Below are 23,839 nucleotides of genomic sequence, written 5' to 3'. Positions count from 1 at the left end.
GTGGCCTGAAGGACTTTGCTCTACTGCTCTATATTCTGTGTAAGTGTCTGGTCACTTTCATTGGAGGTTGGAGGGTGGGACACTCAAATAAATAAATCACTTCCCTCTAAGTTTATCATAAATTCAAAATAACTTAGGTGTGATCACACAAGAAACAATCATGAAACCATCACTGTACAATGCATCATCTTCCGAGTGCCGGTGTTTAAGTAGCAAAACAAGGAATATTTGTTTTCATTCAAGAAACTGGTTTAATAATATGTAATTTATTCTGCACATCATAAGTGTAGTTTATGACCAATATTCTTGTGGGTAGGTTTTCTAGAGCTGTTGAGGAGGAGTTAAAACTAATTTGTCTGGGAGTGGGAACCAGAGTGAAGGGATTCAGGATAGGACAAACGGTGAAAAAAGATAACGTGCAGTCAGACTGTCAGGAAGGACAGGCAGATGACAGGACAAAATTACAGCAGCAGGGTGAGTATCTGTGCATTACAGATGCAGAATCAAAAAGGATACAAATACAGTACTCAGAGTGTTATATCTCAATGCACAGAATATAAGAAATAAGGTAGATGATCTTGTTGCACTATTACAGATTGTCAGGTATGATGATGTGGCCATCACTGAATCGTGGCTAAAAGGATGATTGTAGTTGGGTGATGAATGTCCAAGGTTATACGTTGTGTTGGAGGGATTGCAAAGTAGGCAGAGGGGGTGGAAAAACAAAGGAAAAACAAAGGAGAAGGCATACAACAAAGCAAAAATTAACAGGAATACAGGATTGGGAAGCTTTTAAAAACCTCCAAAGAGCAATTAAAAGAATCATTAGAAGGGGAAAAACTGAAATATGAAAGCAAACTAACAAAGACTATCAAAGTGGACAATAACAATTTTTCATTTATGCAAAAAATTAATATAAAGATGAGAGTTAATATAAATGAGAATTAATATAAAGATAGGGCCACTAGAAAGTGAGGCTGGAGTTTTGATGGATGAAGAGGTGGCAGGTGAACTATATGAGTATTTTGCATCAGATTTTACTGAGTGAAGACACTAGCAGTGTGCCAGATGTTGAAGGGTGTGAGGGAAGAGAAGTGAGTTCATTTACTATCACAAGGGAGAAGGTGCTCAAAAAGCTGAAATAGCTAAGGGTACATAAGACATCCGGACCAGATGAACTGCACCCTAGGGTTCTGAAAGAGGTAGTGTTAGAGATTGGGAAGCCATTCGTAATGATCTTTCAAAAATCATTGGACTCGGGCATGGTTCTGGAGGACTGGAAAATTGCAAATGTGACTCCACTTTTTAAGAAAGGAGGAAGGCAGCAGAAAGGAAATTATAGACCAGTTACCCTGACCTCAGTGGCTGGGAAGATGTTGGAGTCAATTGTTAAGGATGAGGTTATGAAGTACTTGGTGACACAGGACATGTTAGGACGAAGTCAGTATGGTTTCCTTAAGGGAAAATCTGCCTGATGAACCTGTTGGAATTCTTTCAGTTCAGTTCAGTTTCAGTTTATTGTCATTTAGAAATCACAAATGCTATGCAGTTAAAAAATGAGACAACGTCCTCCAGAATGATATCACAAAAGCACACGACAAAACAGACCACACCAGAAAATCCACATAACGTTTGGTAATCTCCAAATCTAGAGTCTGGAGAGACTGCTGCGTATTAATATCGCGCTACCATCTTAGCACATTCCCCGGAAAGGAGCTCCAAACCCATCAGACAAAACAAGACTACCCAGAAACACCAAGTCAAGTGACCAATTCTACCGCCCAACAAACCAAAAACTAAAGCTACAAGACCTACGCAAAACCACATATTTACATATAGTTATAGTTAACATATAGTTACAACAGTGCAGACAATACCATAATTGATAAAAAAAAGACAGACCACGGGCATAGTAAAAATAGTCCAAAGATGTCAAAAGACTATAAGTTCGAAAGAAACCACCGTACAGTTTCCACAAGTCCTCAGGGTCCCGATAGACTTGTCATCCCACGCAGGCGGCAGAAGGGAATACCCTCGCTATGGACTTTCACGGCACCGCCGGGCTCAGCCTTGCAGATGCAGCACACAATGAAAGCTCCGTCGAACCCAGCCTCGCAGACACAGCACACAATGAAAGCTCCGTCGAACCCAGCCTCGCAGACGCAGCACACGATGAAAGCTCCGTCGAACCCAGCCTCGCAGACGCAGCACACGATGAAAGCTCCGTCGAACCCAGCCTCGCAGACACAGCACACAATGAAAGCTCCGTCGAACCCAGCCTCGCAGACGCAGCACACAATGAAAGCTCCGTCGAACCCAGCCTCGCAGACGCAGCACACGATGAAAGCTATGTCGGATCCAGCATACAGTGAAAGCACCCGGACTGCAGTAGACTCTGAGTCCGTCGAACCTCCGAACCTCTGACCATTTCGTCCGGCACAGCCTCTCTGAGCACCATCCTCTGCTGAGCGAACTACGGCGCCCCCGAATGGCCACTGGCAACGCGACCCAGAGGACTAGGGGCCTGTTCTCAGCAGAGACCCAGACCTCACAATAGCAGCAGCAATGAAGAAGGTCTTCCTGGAGATTTCCAGATGTTTCTCTGTGCTCCCATGTCTGATTTTCATCAGATTAGGATTGTGCACGACACCCCACTTGACAAATAACAGTTATCACCTCAGGAGTGGCCGTTGTAAATTGCATCGTGCCACCATCTTTGAGGAAATTACAGATAGGATAGATGAAGGGGATGCAGTGGATGTTGTATATTTGGATTTTCAGACGGCCTTTGACAAGGTGCCACTCATGAGACTGCTTACCAAGTTAAGAGCCCATGGTATTACAGGATGGTTACTGGCATGGTTGAGAATTGACTGATTGGCAGGATGCAATGAGTATGAAGAAAATGATCCTTTCCTGGGAGTTGGCTGCCAGTGACCAGTGGCGTTCTGCAGGGGTCAGTGTTGGAACCTTGTTAGTGCAACACTCTCACTGGGCCTCGTACACCAACTTGGCTCATTATTAACTCTGCTAACAGCCACGTGACTCAGTGGAGAGAAGGCCGCCTTTCATAAGCAATACACGTCTAGTGTTGGTATGATTTGGGGTTCAACCAAACAGGAACATCGGGATGTTCCAATTAAAGAAATCTCAATAAGAGTGAATGCTATGTAAATACTGCCCATACACAGCTATCAGTGGCCCAGAAATGACAGATCGTACAACAGCATAAAATCATATAGAAAGTATATTTACCAATTTTCAACTTCATGAAACAGTTAACAGAGAAACAAAAATAAAGCTAAAAGGGCCAATAACAGTTAAACCAGTCTAACTGTTACATAAGGATTGGCGCTCAGTTCTGTAGTAGCTGGGAGATTGCTGTACTCATGGTGCTGAATTCTCATCTCCCACCACAAGTAGAACTTTCCTTCTTGGATTTCTCCACCTCGAGAGGCACTCCTTGCAATAGGGTTCCCCCCCACCCCAACTTCGGATGGGATCCTCCAGGCATCTTCCCTGGTGGTCTTCTCTCTGTACCTCCCACCAGAAAAGACCCCAAACCAGATTGCTGTCCTTCCGAAAACTCTCCTCGCCCAGCTCTCAGGAGTCCTCCTTGCCATCCCACTCCTGATTGGCTGACACAACACTCCCAAGTTGGACAACATGATCACTTTTCTTTAGCTGAAGCCACAATTCTCTTAACTTGAGGACACACTGATTTTATAGAAAACTGCAAAAATAAAATACCTCACAGCATAACAGTAGAAATCTTAAACAGGGCAATCTGTTCCCCCTCCCCCACCACCAGAAAAGTCATGTCCTCATGTCTTTAAAATTTAGTAATTCATTATCAATAACACAATATTCAAATAAATGTTGTGATCTCTGTAAATGGCAGTAACATATCTCACTGCTGGGATGGATACAATACTGTTTATCCCGTGCATCAGATGCCAGCCTGTCTGGGGGCTTCTTGACTCTCTGAGAACTTATCTTTTCTTCAGCTTCCTCAGCCTCAGGCACTTCTTGTGATGGTTCCTGTTCACTCATGGTTGCCTGACCCTATCTATCACTCTGACACAGGTCCCCCAGCCCCCTGACTGAATTCAGCTTCATCCTCAATCATATTGGAGCCCATTTTGCCCTCACTGTCAATTATCATGCTGGCCTTTCCACTGATAGAAATCACTTATCAAATCTTGGGGAGTTTGCATATAAATCATATAATACTCCCAGTTCCTCATCCTCTGAGACTGTATTGTATTCCGTGGTTGTTCCCTTTTCAGGTCTTTCCACTGGAATCACACTATTGTCAGCAGTTTGCCATTCTGTTCTCCTTCTGTGCTGAAAGACTTCTTAACATTTTGCAACCCATCTTTCCCTGAACGGCTCTGAATGGCTAAGATCAACCTTGCCTTCTTTTCTTCTCATTCTCCTCCCTTTCTTCCCCGAGGGTGGGTAACCACACAGAAACTGATTTTTCTGCCTCGTCCCACTGACCTGCACCTGGACCATATCTCTGCATACACTTCTCATCCATGTACCTGCCCAAGTTTTTCTTAAATGTGAAATGTGAGCCCGTATTTACCACTTCATCTGGCAGCTCATTCCACATTCCCACCACTCTCTGTGTGAAGAAGCCCCCCCCCAATGTTCCCTTTAAACTTTTCCCCCTTCACCCTTAACCCATGTCCTCTGTTTTTTTTGTCCCCTAGCATCAGTGGAATCACTCTATCTATACCCATCATAATTTTATACATCTCTATCAAGTCTCCCCTCATTCTTCTATTCTCCAGGGAATAAAGTCCTAACCTATTTAACCTTTCTCTGTAACTCAGTTTCTCAAGTCCCAGCAACATCCTTGTAAACCTTCTCTGCACTCTTTCAACCTTATTAATATCCTTCCTGTAATTCAGTGACCAAAAATGTACACAATACTCCAAATTCAGCCTCACCAATGTCTTATACAACCTCACCGTTACATTCCAACTCTTATACACAATACTTTGATTTATAAAGGCCAATGTGCCAAAAGCTCTCTCTACTACCTGATCTACCTGTGACACCACTTTTAGGGAATTATGTATCTGTATTCCCAGATCCCTCTGTTCTACTGCACTCCTCAGTGTCCTACAATTTACCTTCTATGTTCTACATTGGTTTGACCTTCCAAAGTGCAATACCTCACAGTTGTCTGCATTAAACTCCATCTGCCATTTCTCAGCCCATTTTTCCAGCTGGTCCAAATCCCTCTGCAAGCTTTAAAAACCTTCCTCGCTGTCCACTACAACACTAATCTTTGTGCCATCAGCAAATTTGCTGATCCAATTTACAACCTTATCATCCAGATCATTGATATAGATGATAAATAACAATGGACCCAGCACTGATCCCTGTGGCACACCACTATTCTCAGCCCTCCACTTAGAGAAGCAATCCTCCACTATCACTCTCTGGCTTCTCCCATTGAGCCAATGTCTAATGCAATTTACTACCTCACCATGTATACCTAGCGACTGAATCTTCCTAACTAACCTCCCATGCAGACCCTTGTCAAAGGCCTTACTGAAGTCCATGTAGACAACAGCTACTACCTTCCCTTCATCCACATTCCTGGTAACCTCCTCGAAAAACTCTAGTAGATTGGTTAAATATGACCTACCACACACAAAGCCATATTGACTCTCCCTAATAAGTCCCTGTCTATCCAAATACTTGTAGATCCTATCTCTTAGTAATCCTTCCAATAATTTACCTACTACTGACGTCAAACTTACCAGCCTATAATTTCCCAGATTAATTTTAGAGCCTTTTTTAAACAACGGAACAACATGAGCTATCCTCCAATCCTCCGGCACCTCACCCATGGATACCGACATTTTAAATATATCTGCCAGGGCGTCTGCAATTTCAACACTAGTCTCCTTCAAGATCCGAGGGAATACTCTGTCAGGTCCTGGGATTTATCTACTCTGATTTGCCTCAAGACAGCAAGCACCTCCTCGTCTTTAATCTGTATAGGTTCCATGACCTCACTACTTGTTTGCCTTATTTTCATAGACTCTTTGCCAGTTTCCTTAATAAATGCAGATGCAAAAAACCCATTTAAGATCTCCCCCATTTCTTTTGGTTCCATACATAGCCAACCACTTTGATCTTCAAGAGGACCAATATTATCCCTTACTATCCTTTTGCTCTTAATATACCTCAAGTCAAGTCAAGTCACTTTTATTGTCATTTCGACCATAACTACTGGTACAGTACACAGTAAGAATGAGACAATGTTTTTCAGGATCATGGTGTTACATGACACAGTACAAAAACTAGACTGAACTATGTAAAATAAACAACACAGAGAAAGCTACACTAGACTACAGACCTACACAGGACTGCATAAAGTGCACAAAAACAGTGCAGGCATTACAATAAATAATAAACAGGACAATAGGACAAGGTGTCAGTTCAGGCTTCGGGTATTGAGGAGTCTGATAGCTTGTGAGAAGAAACTGTTACACAGTCTGGTCGTGAGAGCCCTAATGCTTCGGAGCCTTTTCCCAGACGGCAGGAGGGAGAAGAGATTGTATGAGGGGTGCATGGGGTCGTTCATAATGCTGTTTCCTTTGCGGATGCAGCGTGTAGTGTAAATGTCCATTATGGCGGGAAGAGAGAACCTAATGATCTTCTCAGCTGACCTCACTATCCGCTGCAGGGCCTTGCGATCTGAGATGGTGCTATTTCCGAACCAGGCAGTGATGCAGCTGCTCGGGATACTCTCAATACAACCCCTGTAGAATGTGATGAGGATGGGGGGGTGAGAGACGGACCTGTAGGAGCTCTTAGGATTATCCTTCACCTTGACTGCCAAAGCAACCTCATGCCTTCTTTTAGCCCTGCTGATTTATTTCTTAAATATTTTCTTGCACTTTTTAAACTCCTCAAGCACCTTATTTGCTCCTTGTTGCCGATACCTGTCATACATCTCTCTCTTTTTCTTTATCAGATTTCCAATATCCCTTGAAAAACAAGGTTCCTTATTCTTATTCACTTTGCCTTTAATCCTGATAGTAACATAAAAAACTCTGCATTCTCAAAATTTCTCCTTTGAAGGCTTCCCACTTACCAATCACATTCTTGTCGGAGAACAACCTGTCCCAATCCCCACTTTATAGATCCTTTCTAATTTCTTCAAATTTGCACTTTTCCCAGTTTAGTACCTCAACCTAAGGACCAGATTTATCTTTATCCATGACCAAGTTGAAACTAATGGCGTTACAATCACTAGACCCAAAGTGTTCCCCTACACACACTTCCGTCACTTGTCCTAATGCGTTTCCTAATAGGAGATCTAATATTGCATCCTCTCTAGTTGCTACCTCCATATATTGATTTAGAAAACTTTCCTGAACACATTTTACAAACTCTAACCTGTCTAGACCTTTAACAGTATGGGAAGTCCCAATCAATATGTGGAAAATTAAAATCCCCTACTCTTACAACTTTATGTTTCCTGCAGTTGTCTGCTGTCTCTCTGCAGATTTGCTCCTCCAATTCTCGCTGACTATTGGGTGGTCTATAATACAACCCCATTAATGTGGTCATACCTTTCCTGTTTCTCAGCTCCACCCATATGGCCTCGGTAGACAAGCCCTTAAATCTGTCCTGCTTGAGCACTGCTGTAACATTTTCCCTGACTAGCAATGCCACCTCCACCACCTCCCCCAGCCTTCATCCCTCTGCCTCTATCACGTCTGAAACATTGGAACCCTGGAACATTAAGCTGCCAGTCCTGCCCCTCCTGTAGCCAGGTTTCACTAATGGCTATAATGTCATAATTCCATGTGTCAGTCCATGCCCTCAGCTCGTCTGTCTTCCCCACAACACTCCTCCCTCAGAAGATTTTTACCAGCACACACAACCCTTCTATTTCTGACTTTGCATGAATCTAGTTTAAACCCTCCTCAATATCAATAACAATCCTCCCTGCAAGGATATTGGTCCTCATGTAGTTCAGGTGTAACCTGTCTCTCTTGTACAGGTCCCACCTGACCCAGAAGAGGTCCCAATGATCCTGAAATATGAAACACTACCCCCTACACCAGTTCCTCAGCCATGTGTTCATCTGCCAGAGCATCCTACACTTTCCCTCACTGGCACGTGGCACAGGTAGCAATCCTGAGATTACTGCCCTCGAGGTCCTGCTTTTTCACTTCCTACTAAGCTCTCTATACTAATTCTTTGGATCTCCTCACTCTTTCTTCCTGCATCATTGATATCGATGTGTACCAAGACATCTGGCTGCTCACCCTCCCTCTTCAGAATGCAGTGCACGCGATCAGAGACATCCCTGTCCCTGGTACCCGGGAGCTAACAGATCATCCGGGAGTCTCTGTCACGACCACAGAACCTCCTGTCTGTACCTCTAACTATCGAGTCCCCTATCACTACAGCTCTCCTCTTCTTCCACCCTCCCTTCTGCACTGCAGAACCGGACTCAGTGCCAGAGATCCGGCTGCCACAGCTTGTCCCAGGTAAGTCATCCCCTGTAACAGTATCTAAATTGGTATATTTGTTGTTGAGGGGAATGGCCACAGGGGAACCCTGCTCTGCCTGCCCTTTCCCCTTCCCTCGCCTGACGGTAACCCAATTACCTGTGCACTGCTCCTTTGGCGTAGCTACCTCCCTGAAACTACTATCTATAAACTCCTCATTCTCCCGAATGATCCGGAGGTCATCCGGCTCCTGCTCCAGTTCCCTAACGCGGTTTGTTAGGAGCTGCATCTGGATGCCCTTCTGTCTGGATGAGCTGTTGCCTGATGACTCCGACATCCAGAGTCAGGAAGTGCTTTGAGAGGTTAGTTATACTGGACATTAACTCCAGCCTCCCAGACAAACTTGATGCTGCCATTCACTACTTCTGAAAAGTGACTCTGGTGAATGCAATCTCCTGGAGAATCTGGACAGTAAATACAACTAGGTTTGACTATTATTTATTGTTTACAGCTCCATTTTCAATGCTATAAATCCAAGCAAACTCATCTCCAAACTCCTCGATCTGGGAATCAGCACCTCCCTTTGCATCTGGATCCTGGACTTTCCGACCAACAAACTGGAACCAGTAGGGTAGGCTCAACACCTTCATCATGATTATTCTCATTTCACAAGGCTGTGTCCTCAGCCCCCTACTTGCACAGGGTCCTCAGATCCCCATACACTCAAACGCTGTGACCAGGTTCTGCTCTACCTCCACCATGGTGGCCCCTGTCTCAAATGATGATGAACTCGGATACAGGAAGGAGACTGAGAGCTTAGTAACATGCTGTCATGACAACAATCTTTTCCTCAATTCAGCAGAACAAAAGAGCTGGTCATTGACTTCAGGAAGGAGGGTTTTGATCAGCTGCTATCTTCATCAACAATGCTGAGGTTGAGAAGGTTGAGACCTGCAAGTTCCTAGGAGTGAACATCACCTGTTCTGGACCAACAGCCATACACCATGACCAAAAAACTCATGAATACCTCTACTTCCTCAGGAGGCAACAGAAATTTGGTAGGTACCCTTTGAACCTTGCCTATTTTTATTGATGCAGCGTAGAAAGCATTCTGTCTTGATGCGTTATGGCAGCTGTACTGCTCGTGGCCACAAGGAACTACAGAAAGTTGTGGAGACAGCTCAGCTCATCCAGACAGGATAGTTGAATGCTCCTCTTGTGGGATGTCAGAAGACTACCAGTGTCCACCTGCAGATTCTAACAATCCACGTGAAAGAGTTGGAGATGGAACACTGGATCATTTGGGAGGCTGAAGGGGTTATAGATAGGATATATGGAGAGATAGTTATACCCAAGATGCAAGACACAGGAAAACGGGTGACAGTCAAGACGGGGAAAGAGGTTAAGCAGCCAGTTAAACAGTCCTGTGGACATTCCCCTCAACAACAGGTATACCATTATTTGTTTACTGTTCGGGGGATGACCCAACAGAGGAAAGTCACAGTGTCAGATCTCTGGCACTGAGTCTGCCTCTGTGACTCAGAAGGGAAGGTGGGGAGAAGAGACACGCTGTGGTGATAGGGGATTCCTTCGTTAGGGGAATGGACAGGAGATTCTGTGGATGAGAATTAGATTTACAGATGGAATGTGGCCTCCCAGGTGCGAGGGTCCAAAATATCTCAGATCAAGTCCTCCAAATTCTTAAACGGGAGGGTGAACAGGCAGAGGTCATGGTCCATGTAGATACCAATGACCTGGGTAGGACAAATGATGAAGTTCTGCATCGGGAGGTAGGTGCCAATTTAAAGGTCAGGATCTCCAGGGCTGTGATCTCAGGATTACTACCTGTGCCACATGCTTGTGAGGATTATCCAGTTTAACACGTGGCTAAGGAGTTGGTGCAGGAGGGATGGCATAAGGTTTTTGGATGATTGGGTTCTCTTCCAGGGAAGGTGGGACCTGTACAGAAGGGATGGTTTACACCTGTACTGAACGGTGACTAATATCCTAGTGGGAAGGTTTGTTGATGCTGCACAGTGGGGTTTAAACTAGAGTTGCAGGGGACGGGAACCAGAGTGCCAGAATAGTTAGTGGAGAGGTTGTGGATGCAGATATCAGTAAGACCTCAGACAGAGTCAGAAATCAAAGATTGAGCAGGGTGTGACTAGTGTCCTGAGCTGTGTATATTTCAATGCAAGAAGTATCATAGGAAAGGTGGATGAGCTCAGGGCCTGGATCAACACATGGAATTATGCTGTTGTAGCCATTAGTGATACTTGGTTGCAGGAGAGGCAGGAATGGCATCTCAATATTACGGGGTTCTGTTGTGTTAGATGTGAAGGAGCAGGAGGGATGAAAGGAGGAGGGGTGGTGTTATTAGTCAGGGAAAATGTCACAACAGTGGTCCATCAGGACAAACTGCTGAACTCGACTAGTGATCCCTTATGGGTGGAACTGAGAAATAAGAAAGGTATGACCACATTAATGGCTATATTACAGATCACCCAACAGTCCGAGGGATTTAGAGGAACAAATTTGTAAAGAGATCACAAACTGTTTCAAGAAACATAAGGTTTTTATAGTTGGTGATTTTCGCTTTCCAGATAGTGACTGGGAATCACATACTGTAAAATGACGAGATTGGATAGAGTTTGTCAAACGTGCTCTGAAAAGTTCCCTCCATCAGTACATAGAAGTGGCAATGAGAGAGTGTACAATGCTGAATCTGCTATCAGGGATGAGACAGGGCAGGTGACAAAAGGTTCTGTAGGGAAACACTTTGAATGCAGTGACCACATTTCAAAGTAAATATGCTAAAAGATAGGTCCAGTGCACAGGCTGAGATTCTAAATTAGAAAAAGACCAATTTTGATGGAATCAGAAATGATGTGGTGAGTTTTGGTTGGGTCAGGCTGTTTTCAGGCAAAGGTGTATTTGGAAAGTGAGAGGCCTTCAAAAACAAAATTGAGAGTAAAAAAAGCTTGTCTGCACCTGTCAGAATAAAATGTAAGGATAATAAGTGTAGGGATCCTTGGTTTTCAAGAGATGTTGAGGCCCTGGTTTTGAGAAAAAAAGGAGGTGCATATCAGGTATAGGCAAGTAGGAACACATGAGGTGCTCATGGAGAACAAGAAATGCAAGGGAACACTTGTGTGGAATGAGCTGTCAGCATCAGTGGTGCATGAGAGCTCCATTTCAACGTTTCAGAGAAGATTGGATAAGTACATGGATGGTAGGAGTATGGAGGACTATGGTCACAGTTCAGCTCAGTGGGACTAGGCAGCTTAAATGGTTTCTGCATGGACTAGATCAGCTGAAGGCCTTGTTTCTGTGTTGTACTTCTCTATGACTCTATGACTCTCCCACAGCAACTAGACTCTCCTCCATGGACTCTCCATACTTCTCGCTACCTCAGTAAACCAGCCGGCATAATTAAAGTTCCCATGAGGCAGAGGTTTAATAAGGCTGATAGCATGTAGCACCAGGCTCAAGGATATTTTCAATCCTGAGGTTATAAGGCTATTAAATGTTTCTCCACTACAAGGAGACAGACTCTTGACCTCACAGTTTACTTTGTTACGATCTTGCACCTTATATCTTTACCTACACTGCCTTTCCCTGTAATTGTTTCACTTTATTCTGCATTCTGTTCTTGCTTTACCATGTTCTATCGCAATGCCGTGTGTAATGATTTGATCTGTATGCAGTACAAGCTTTCACTGCACCTCAATACATTTGACAACAAAAAAACAAACCAAATACAATTAAATGAACAGTCTGACTGTCAGATGTTAACAGGATTATGAATATTACAGGTGATGTAGCAAGAAATGAGTGCAATTTCCTCCTGACAAAAATAGAGCCAAATAAATGAATTTGAATTATCATTGTACAATTCAGCACGGATTGTTTTGTCATTATAGAATCATGAAATCCAGTAATTAGGTTCCACAAATAAGATATCTGCAGATCACTCAATGTTCAAAAAGCACCTCAAGGCTGAAATTCATCCATATTTTCTTGTGTTGTGCTAATTCTAAATGTATAGTGATGAATAAAGATGATCATTCATTTTCAGACTTTGGTTCCTTGATACGATTTTCCCTATAGTGCTCAAATCACTATGTCCTGTCACTCCCATCTGATTTCCCAATCATGTTCTCACCCTGAAACTCATCTATTGCTCAATCACTCGTTCTGCATCTCAGTTCCTCAGTTACCTTTCTGACCTCTGTTTTAGAGTGGCCCACTCTCTTCCTGATTCCCTCCCTCCCACAGTTCTTCAACTCTCAATCATGTTAACTGTCCCAATTTGATTTCATTCAACATGCAGCTTCCCTGCAGTGGCTGCCTTCAAAGTGTGCAACCTACAACTGGGGTTGGAAATGGGAATTGCGAAGTTTCTTAGACTTTTTATACCATTCTGTGAAACATTTGGAGAGTTGAGATAATTGTTCAATTAATGAGGGATCTGGATATCATGCAGACATTAGGCTTCTGTTATACAAGCAAATTAAGCTGAGACAATCGATAAATTGAGAGCAGCTGCTCCATCTCACAGTGCAGAGGTTCTCATTGAGTTAACCATCCCATGGGAGGAAGGAGTGGAGGCTGCCCATGAGCAGAAGAGGCTGAAGTACTCAGTCCTAGCAGCTGAGTGTAAGACGTGAGGCAATCATCTACCCTGACAAGGTTACCCTGTGATAGGGCAGTGACAGGAATGAGGCTCAGGAGGCCCACCAGAGAGCTGGCTGAAGAGGCAGAAAAGGGCAGCTTTTGGCTGTGGCTGAGGAGGAAGGACATAATTGAGGGACCAACTAACCCCATTGGAAGCTGCAGGCGGTGACAGGGAGGCCCGTGTCACTGCTGTGCCACCAGGAGATGGACCAGGGCTAAGGGAGAGAAATATCAATGAGTGGTGGTCCCGGCTGATGACCCTGCAGCTGACCTGAGGTCACTGTTGGAGTTGTGACAGTTAGCAATGAGAAGCAGGAAACAACATCTTCCTGTAAATCTCATTCGATCATTGGTAGTGCAAGAGGAGCATTCAGTTCCAAAGTTAAATATTTACTTGATAGAACAATGAACTTCACAGCACCGGGCAGCCCCTTCTGTCCATGAAGATGCAACAACCTCTATAAAGCTACTCCACCATCAATCTGTGATATTTTAATGCAAATCCTAATGATCTCACAATCTGATTGCCTCCACTATCGACATCTCTATGGTGCAAAGCAAGTCACTGCTGCTAGTCTAAAATGTCACCTACATGTGGTTCAGTTCACTTTCATAACTTACATCAGTGGACAGGGATTTCACAAGGCAAGGAATTTGATAATTATTGTTTTTTATTACACTTTTGTGTAACATTTTATGCAAAACAGAAAAGGTAAGGATAGAGGCAAGCCAGCCCTCTAGGCCAATTAACTGAGCATCAGTGTAAGTAAAGCAGAGTGAAGCAGGATTGTGATAACTCAGTACAGCTCTTCAGCATTCTTCAGCGGTCAACCAATTGTATCCCGAATCCAATCAATGTATTTCTTTGTTAGTAACGTGTACACCGCAGGCATTTGGGGATATGGACATCCTTTTCTGCCAAAGGACACAATCCCAGTATACATTTTGTCGCATATCAAAGGGCCGCCTGAATCACCCTGGAAGAGAGAGAAAAAGATGAAGGTGACAATTGAGCAGAATTAGCTAAAGAGACAGAATGCAAACTGTCAGTTTGACATCACATCACAATTCATTATCCGTGCCCAGCTGTACCGAGGAGGTGTGAGTTACTTTAGGAGCAAATGTAGGTAACTGGACTCACAAAGAGTCTTTTCATGGAATGTTTCCCATGGCCTGGATTGAGTTTATTCCTAAATTAGCCATTGTGTAGAAAACCGTCAGCCATCTGCAATCTGTACTTCAGTTTGACTTCAAATTCTGGTGGAATGTGGAAGTTCAGAATGAAACAGATGTCAAATGCTGGTGTAGCTGTCCCTCCACTCTGCCACTCGACTCTCCACTGAACCCAGCTTGTGCATTTGGCCAGATTCACTTTGTACCCAACTGATGTACCATCAATAACTCTAGGAGACTGGAAGTGAACGATAGGCTTTTATTAACAGCGAAAAGGGAGCATGACATGTTGAAAACTGAGGGAGGAGCAGTGCCCCAATTGCCTTTATACAGGGGTCTGTGGGAGGAGCCACAGGAGCAGTCAGCAGAGCGTCGTGTCCAGACAGGTATACATAGTTTACCACACCAACCCCCTGCTTTTAAGCAAGACTAGCTGACACAAGAACAGTAACCTCCTTCACTGAATGGAGTCACTGGTATGTGAAACAACTAAATAACGGGAAATAGTCCATTAAATTTACTTTATTTTAACCTTTTTAATCATTTGCTATTATGTTCAGTTGTCTTTAAACAATTTTTATTAAATATGCTTATGTAGTTTTTAATCATCTCTGATAGGAAATTCTCAGGATCCAATTCCTGTTTCTGCTTGGCGTCCCGAGCCTGGCCTGTCTCACAGGGCACCTCATTGGTACAGAGTGTCAGACAGATTGATCCACTCTGTCCCAACTGGATGTTAGGATCAGACAGAACACTAGATCTAGCATGATCCTTATTTTCAAATTGACACGATTTAGAATAAATTCTCTTTACATTTTAGACATGTCAATACGTTATATTTCTCTGGATTGACTCTGTTATCTTGCATCTGCCCATTTAATCATCACACTGACAGTAGACAAAGTTTATTGGTAGAGAAATTATAGTAAGTTATGTTGACATCTAAATTCAGGGCCTGGATATGAGATCCTAGAAAATGCAAGAAAATGGTTCCTCCATAATCAACACATACACATTTTCTTATCTGATCATTATTTTTTTAATCCACCTGGGGATGTGGACATTACCTGTGAGTGTAGCATTTATGGCCTAATCTAGTTTCCCTTAGCTTCCCTAGGATAATGCTGGACCACATTCTGAAGACTTTTTAATGCAACTGAGTAGCTCTTCAGAAAGCAAATAAGAGTCAGTCACAATAACACTGAGGAAGCGTTGAAAGTTTCAATCTGTAGAAGGCACCAGTGAATCACTGGGATTTTTATACTTAATCCAATAGCTTTATAGAAATGTTACTGATAACATGACTACACAGCATACTCACATGACATGCATTCTTTCTGCCTTTGCTGTCACCAACACAGATCATGTCCTGGGTTATTTTAGTTCGATACATGCCTTTGCATTTTCTGCGATCAATTACCTTGACCTCCACCTCTTGAAGTGTGTGAGAGTAATTGTTTATTTTTGTTTTTCCCCATCCTGCCACCGTGCACGTTGTTCCAGATTTCATGTCGGTGATTCCTCCTTTGGGAAGGTTGAGCACATTCACATACTGGTTGATTTTTGCATCAGTCTCGAGCTGTTGACACAAAAACTTTGAATTCACATATTTGTGCTCCTAAAAGTGAAGAATATCTTGAATGATATCCTTACTCCTGAAGAGATTTGTTAGCTTATCTATTTATATATTTTGTTTTCCAGAATTCTTTCTTTTTTCTCAGATGATCAAAGGGACAGAGACTCAATTAAAAGTGATGAATAAAATTAAATATCAATTACATTTCGTATGATGGAATTGATAATTTGTCATGAAAATTGTGGTGTGAATGATGGTCATAAAGCATTAATCCTACTGTGAAGGTTCTTCACTCTAACTCTTTCTTTGTTAATGATGAAACTCCAAGAAGTCAGACTTAGCAGCTGTCACACTTTTAATTAAAGTTTATATTTAATTTAGTTTAAAGACACAACACAGTAATAGGCCCTTCGAGCCCAATGAGCCCAGCCACCCAATTATACTCATGTGCCCAATTAACTTACTAACCCTTTGTATGTCAAGGACAAGGTTAACTGTGATATTGCCCAGGCTTAGACAGCTCAAGTTCAAGTTTAGTTTATTGTCATCCAATCGTACACATGTATTCAGCCAAACGAAACAACCTTCCTCCTGACCGATATCACAACACGGTACATATACTGTACCTCATACACATAACACATGAAGTAATATGACCACAATTAAATTAACAAATAATAAGTTGCACAGTTAAAAAGTAAAGAGTACGAGCTACTGGCGCTTCATAACTGATGAGACCTGGGTGGTGGCAGGGAGTTGAGTCATGTTACAGCCTCGGGGAAGAAGCTGTTTCTCATCCTCACAGTTCTTGTCGTATTTCTATCGAACCGCCTGCCTGACGGAAGGGAATCAAGGAGACTGTTGGACGGATGGGAGGGATCATTGCCAATACTAATATTCTCCACAATCAATAATTCTCATCCAAGTCACAAAAGCCATTCAACAGTTGTTGTTCAGTAAAGTAAACATTGCTAATAAGCAAATTAAAGATTTTAAACACTGTGCAAGAATGAGAAAAACATTCATACTTGCAGCAGCATGATATCATCTTTCTTTGTCAGATTGTTGAAATTTGTAAAGGGAATCTGTCTGATGATGCGCAGTCTTTGTTGACTTCTCTCATACTTTGTAAGAGAATGATCTCCAAGAACTGCTAGAAGAACCTGGCCTGATTCAATTGTTCTGCAACCAATCAAAAATAAAGATAATTAATCACACTTTGCTTAAAAAATAGTTTACAGAAATTCATCAGGAAGGCAACAATCAAACAGTAAACTTTATGGAAATATACAATTCAGCAACATTATTATTTTAATATGTGAATTCCAAAAGCCAATCAGTGTCCAAGCAAGGACCAAGACTATACTCCTGATTGAAATTGTTTCAAAGTGTTCATCAGACAAGCTCATTGTAAATCGCTCATTGTAAATCACTCCTTGCAGACATGGTCAAGAGATTCAGTTGTTGTTCAGACTAAATATCAGAATGGGTAAGAAATGTGATCTAAGTGAATTTGACCATAGAATGGTTGTTGGTGCCAGGCGGGATGGTTTGAGTATCTGCTGGTCTCCTGGGATTTTCAGGTAAAACATTCTCTAGCTTTTACAGAGAATGGTGTGATAAGGAAGAAAAAGCATCCAGTGAGTAGAAGTTCTGTCGGCAAAAACGCTTTGTTGATGGGAGAGGGAAGATGAGAATGGCCAGACTGGTTCAAGCAGACAGGAAGTCGACAGTAACTCAAATAACCACGTATTACAACAGTGGTGTTCAGAAGAGCGTCTCTGAACTCACAGTATGTCAAACCTTGAAGTAGACGGGCTACAGCAGGAGAAGACTATGAACATACACTCAGTGGCCACTTTTTTTAGCTACAGGAGGTACCTAATAATGTGGCCACTGAGTATATATCTGACCATTCAAACTGACACTTGCTAATAAAAATAAATGCCAATAATATGGTGATACACATATTAATGAAGATGTGACAACAGTGTAAAAGGAATTATTTTATGAAAGCTATGTTTGCGAGCTAAGCACTTGTATGTTAATCACAAAATATCTTTTTTATTTGTACACCACATAGCTTACATTTCACAGTGAGCTGCAGTTAGTACCCAGTTTGGTCTGATCAAAGCTCCTCCGCAATAGGGAACAAACGAACGGTTCCTGAAATGTAGTTGGAGAGATGCCATATAAGGTCTTGAATGCCGTTCAACTTCACGACCTCCGATAATTTTAGCTCCAAGATCTTCAATATACAGAAGATATTAACATTTTATTTCACATACATGTTTATTCACACACAGGATGTGAACATCACTGACAATGCCAGCAATTATTAGCCATCTCTAATTACCCTTGACAGGGATAACCCTAGAGTAGTTGTACCATGGCCTTGCACTGCAATTCGATTGTACAAGAGTGTAAGAAGGTGCAGAGAGTAATGGACTCAGCCCAATATGACACTGGATTGATCGCTGTAGAAAGCGGGGGGTGGGGGGAGGTAAAGATATGATTAGTGGTAGGTTTCCTTTACAGATGGTGTACATTGCGGAGGATAATGTGTTGGATGCAGAGGTTGATGGGTGAGTAGGCAAGGACAAGAGGAACTCTATTACTATTATGGCAGAGGGAAGATGGGGTGAGTGTAGATGTACAGGAAATGGAGGAGATTCGGGTGAGGGGAACATCAATAGTAGAGGGAGAGAAACCCAAAACCGCATCCCAGGAGTAGATGTGTCGAAGGTGTTAGAAGGAATTTGTGGATTAGTAATTTACATTTAACAAATGATTTTGGTTACAAGTGTCCGTACCTGAATATGCATTGTGGATTTAATTTGGAGAGCATCTCTGAACAATGGGTTGATTAAAGTCATGTATCCCGGACTAGACAATGTTGATAAAAATTCATTAAAATAGATGTCTGTGGTGTGCATGCAAATCGGGAGGTGTGATGTTTGTGCGTAGTTTCAAAGAAAGTATTGTCCATACATTGTAAATATAAAGTTGTCCTTTGATGTTGAGCACATAAAATATTGAGCCCCATGTTGGGCCTGGAGATCTTTCGACCAAAAGCAACTCCGAATGATGCCTGCTGCACCTTGTTTTGTCGAATAAGGAAGCAGAAAGCAGGGCATGGGGGGGGGGGGGGGGTTGGGTAAAGATATGATTAGTGGTAGGTTTCCTTTACAGATGGTGTACATTGCGGAGGATAATGTGTTGGATGCAGAGGCTGATGGGCGAGTAGGCAAAGACAAGAGGGACTCTATCACTATTACCGCAGAGGGAAGATTGTCTGATCATAAATGTATGGGAAATGGGGGAAAGCATCAATAGTAGAGGGAGGAAAAACTGATCTTTAAAGAAAGAGGATATATCTGATGCATTTTTACAGGAGATAAGGTGGGAAGCGGTATAATCTAGATAACCATGGAAATCAGTAGGTTTGTAAAAGATTTTGGTTGACAGTCTGCCTCCAGAGATGGAGACAGATGAATCAAGAAAAGGGAGGAAGGTGTCAAATGAACCAAGTGAATTTAAGAGGGGGTGGAAGTTGGAGGCAAAGTTGATAATGTTGATAAGTGCAATGGTGATGAGGCAGCGCAAATGCAGTCATCAATGTAGTGAAGGACGAGGTGGGGAGTATAACTGGGGAAGGATTCAAACATAAACTGTTCGACAAAGCCTATGAAGAGGCAGGCATAACTTGGGCCCATGGCTACCACTTGGAATTCTACTCAACAGAATTAAATCCAACAGCTTCTCATTAATCCTCAAAACTATAATACTTAGTTAAAAATTTAATATTATCAAGTAGATTTGCAAGAAAAATTGATAGTAGAGCAAGGGGAAACAAGAAACAGCAGATGCCACAGGCTGGAGAAACAATAAGCTGATACTTCTACAATTTCCTTTCCTCCATAGATGCTGCTTGACATGTTGCTCATTGAAATTTTGTAACCACATTTTATATAGTTGTCCTCTCCAAATTAGAAATAAAATTACAAGGAAAAACAATGCAATAGAATCTATTTCCATATGTATAGAAGGTAAATATTAATATAGCCATTACTGAAAATTTACATTATCACAAATTATGCTTATCATATGCATCATAAATTAATTATAATTAAAATAAAATCTTTCATGAACGTAACGTGTTTAAATATTCCTTATTTTGCTACTTACACGCCGGAGCTAGGAAGATGACAATGGACAAAACAAGCAGATTATACATCATTATTTCTTCTGTGATCACACCAAAGTTTTTGCTTAATTTATAATAAACTTATAGGGAAGTGGTTTATTTATTTTAGTGACCCCTAACCACTAATAATCATGAAGATTTGCTGATTTTTCTAATCTGGATCCATATCAGTTATGGAAAGTCACATGACAGGGTCAAAGCGAACCAGAAATTTTCAACAAATATTGTGGGTTTCACTGAGGGTTTGCTTTTCATTTTGATGTCTATCTCCTTACATTTCATTGATTAACCTGATAACATGCAGGACATCTTTGTTCAGATTTTATGTGAATGCATACTAAATGATGTCTTAAAAGACCATTAAATTTGAGAAACATCATTTGAATATGCCACTTTATTGCATTTATTTTCAAATATTGACAATCCAAGGCCAAATGATATTATTACACTGGATTAATATAGATGGCATCCATTTGTTCATAGACTTGTGAAGATTGTAAAGAGCAGATGGGAATATCCATGACTGAGATGCTAGTGGAGGATAGAACTTTTGGAATGAAAGGGACAATAACACCAGACATCAAAGATTTTGGTTCCTGAATACTTCAGGGTGCATCTTATGGATTTTGGGCAGCTGATCATGAAAATCATAATGAAATTTCCCTATCATGCACCATTTTTATGGAAATCGCCTTTATTTGTTAATTCAATTCATTATTCCAGACAGATTAACTGATGCCAAGATTAAGGAAGATATTTTTGTTGGTTCACTAATCAAACAGGTCATCAATGACAGACAATTTGAAGAACTTCTGGTGGGACTAGAGAACATCCATGGAAATCACTCAAGAATGTTGGCAACTACAGAGCACCAAACTACGAATAGCTGGTTGACAACATGCTTCAAGCATACAGAACCATGAAGTGCAACATGTCACTAAAGATTCATTTTCAGCATTCCCATTTAGACTTCTTCCCTGCAAATCCTGGTGCTGTCAGTGACAAACACAGTGAGTTTTCACCAGGTCATTGAGAAATGGTATCTGGGCAACTGGCTGATTATTGTTGGGCTCCTTAACGAAACACATCCACAAAACATTTTTAGCTTAGTTAACTATTACAAAGCATCAGCAACATTATGCAATTAAATGCATTATATTCAATAAAAGTTAATTTCTTGTTTCCCCCAATTCCTACATTATGCTAGTCTAAAATTATATTGTGTTCACCTTCAAGCAGCCTATCATAAACAAAAATAAATTCTGAGGAGACAACACTTTTGAAACAAATTGTGATCCAGTGTATTTGGACTGCTGCCAATGAATAGCTATAACATGGAATCTCTTCAGATTTCCTGTTTCTGACCACTGTCCAACATCAGATCCTGGAAATTGTACCCTTGTGGAGAGGATCAGGATCTAAACTGATAAAATCCAGTTCATATAATCGTTCTCACTCACCGGTAAATCAACCTGGGGTCAGTAAACCAGGCCAACAGTCCAGAGCAATAGAAATGAAGGGTTCTCTTGTTGATGGTGTCAACCTTTGGAAGAGATGTTAAACAAAGACTCTTATAAGCTTCTCAAGTAGATATAAAATTGACAATGGCCCTATTCAGAGAAGAATGGCAGAGTTCAGTCGGTGTCTGAGCAATACTATGAAACACTTTGGAACATCTTCAATTCTTGAAACATGCAAGTTACTCCTTGCTATCATTCCAAAAACCTCTGTAGCCCGGTGAATTTAGAAGGATTAGAGAGAATGCAATAAAGTTGGATAAACGATAAATAGATTAAGTGAGATGGACAGAGTGTGACTATCATTGGAAAAACTGGGATTTAGTGCCCCATTCCTAATTGCCCTCTTACTAGCCCACCTCTAGAGGCAATTAAAAGTCAATCTTGTCAGTGATGTGGACTCCCAAGCAGGTCCAAACAGAAAATAATGTCAGATCACTTTTGTTTTAAGTATATTCATGAACCAGAGTAGTTTCTGATGGAGATTTGACAACTTTATGGTCACCAGAGCTGAAGGCAACTGTCATTTTACAATAACTTTAGCAACGTAAACGCTCTAACTGCCAGGATGGGATTCAGACTCATGCCTCCAATCAATAATAAACTCTATGAATTGTAGTCCACCAACTGAAATGTTAGCTATTGTGGTAGGCAAGGTCTGGTAATAGAAGTTTTGAAACTTTATATTATTAAAGGATGAAAAGTATCTTCTAAATCTTATTATAAATTGCTTAAATACAGTGAAGCCATTTCACACATCCAGACTATCATTTTGTTGATAGCTGCCTTCTCCTTAGCACAGTCCCAGTACCATTTGAATGATCTCACAAAATGTGCAGAAATGTTCTTGACACCAGTCCTGAATGATACCAGATTATTTCCACATCGCCATCTGCCTTCTGTTATCTTTTCACAGCTTTCTGCTCTTCTTACTATCTAAAATGATACATTCAGATCCTCTTTAAAAGTCAGTGCAGATATTATAGCAATGTATCGGAGCCATTTGGCCAGACACATGAACATGCAGACAATGAAGAGATGTGAACCATGTGCAAACAGATGTACAGTGTAAATTGGCACCATGATCAGCACAGACTTAGTGGCCTGAGGACTTTGCTATTCTGCTCCATATTCTGTGTAAGTGTCTAGTCATGAGAATATTGTAGAAAGATATTGACTTTTAAATGGGAGCTGAGAGAAAAATATTAGATAGCATGAAGATCAGAAAACTATGAAAAGATAATGGAGTGGCAGATGGTGATGCGGGAACAATTGATATCGTTCAGGACTGGTGTGAAAAGCATTTGTGCACATTTTATGAGATCATGCAAATAGTACTGGGACTGTGGTAAGGAGTGGGCAGCTATCAACAAAATGATAGTCTGGATGAGTAAAATGGCTTCACTGTATTTAATCAATTTATAATCAGATTTAAAAGATACTTTTCATCCTTTAATAATATAAATTTTCAAAACTTGTATACCCAGACCTTGCCTACCACAGTAGTAAGAATATAATAGCTAGCATTTCAGTTGGTGGACTACAATTCATAGAGTTTATTATTGATTGGAGGCATGAGTCTGAATCCCATCCTGGCAGCTGGAGAGTTAACGCTGCTAAAGTTATTGTAAAATGACAGTTGCCTTCAGCTCTGGTGACTATAAAGTTGTCAAATTGCCATCAGAAACCATTCTGGTTCACTAATACCCTTCAAGCAAAAGTGATCTGGCATCATTACCTGTTTGGGCCTGCTTGGGAGTCCAGACCACTGACAGGGTTGATTTGTAATTGCCTCTTGAGGTGGGTTGGGTAAGAGGGCAATTAGGAATGGACAATAAATCCCAGTTTTTCCAATGATAGTCACACTCTGTCCATCTCACTTAATCCATTTATCAGTTTATCCAACTTTATTGCATTCTCTCTAATCCTTCTAAATTCACTGGGCTACAGAGGTTTTTGGAATGATAGCAAGGAGGAACTTGCATGTTTCAAGGATTGAAGATGTTCCAAAGTGTTTCATAGTATTGCTCAGACACCAACTGAACTCTGCTGTTCTTCTCTGAATAGGGCCATTGTCAATTTTATGTCTACTTGAGAAGCTTATAAGAGTCTTCGTTTAACATCTCTTCTAAAAGTTGACACCACCAACAAGAGAACCCTTCATTTCTATTGCTCTGGACTGTTGGCCTGGTTTACT

General features: G+C 41.6%; 1 protein-coding gene across 1 annotated transcript; it reads right to left on the bottom strand.

Moving 5' to 3' along the window:
- Positions 1 to 13,889: 13,889 nt before the first annotated feature.
- Positions 13,890 to 20,166, bottom strand: LOC140737782 (granzyme K-like). The gene is made up of 5 exons (XM_073064418.1): positions 20,107 to 20,166; positions 18,007 to 18,166; positions 16,947 to 17,100; positions 15,664 to 15,921; positions 13,890 to 14,146 (listed from the first exon to the last, which is right to left on the bottom strand). The coding sequence occupies exons 1-5, from the start codon at positions 20,156 to 20,158 to the stop codon at positions 13,997 to 13,999; spliced, it is 774 nt and encodes a 257-aa protein (XP_072920519.1). The 5' UTR covers positions 20,159 to 20,166; the 3' UTR covers positions 13,890 to 13,996.
- Between the last annotated feature and the right edge of the window lie 3,673 nt (positions 20,167 to 23,839).

Source organism: Hemitrygon akajei, chromosome 13 (genome assembly GCF_048418815.1).
Source record: "Hemitrygon akajei chromosome 13, sHemAka1.3, whole genome shotgun sequence".
Lineage (NCBI taxonomy): Eukaryota > Metazoa > Chordata > Chondrichthyes > Myliobatiformes > Dasyatidae > Hemitrygon > Hemitrygon akajei.
The sequence above is the reverse complement of the archived record's forward strand: the minus strand, read 5'-3'. Positions and strand labels throughout refer to the sequence as shown.

What these genes read in the sequence shown, in the direction of transcription:
- LOC140737782 (XM_073064418.1), bottom strand. Translation starts at nt 20,158, where the DNA reads ATGATGTATAATCTGCTTGTTTTGTCCATTGTCATCTTCCTAGCTCCG. An exon ending in ACTGCAGCTCACTGTGAAAT is followed by an intron (nt 17,101 to 18,006) that starts GTAAGCTATGTG and finishes GATTGGTTGCAG; the next exon opens with AACAATTGAATCAGGCCAGG. An exon ending in ATGATATCATGCTGCTGCAA is followed by an intron (nt 15,922 to 16,946) that starts GTATGAATGTTT and finishes TTGTGTCAACAG; the next exon opens with CTCGAGACTGATGCAAAAAT.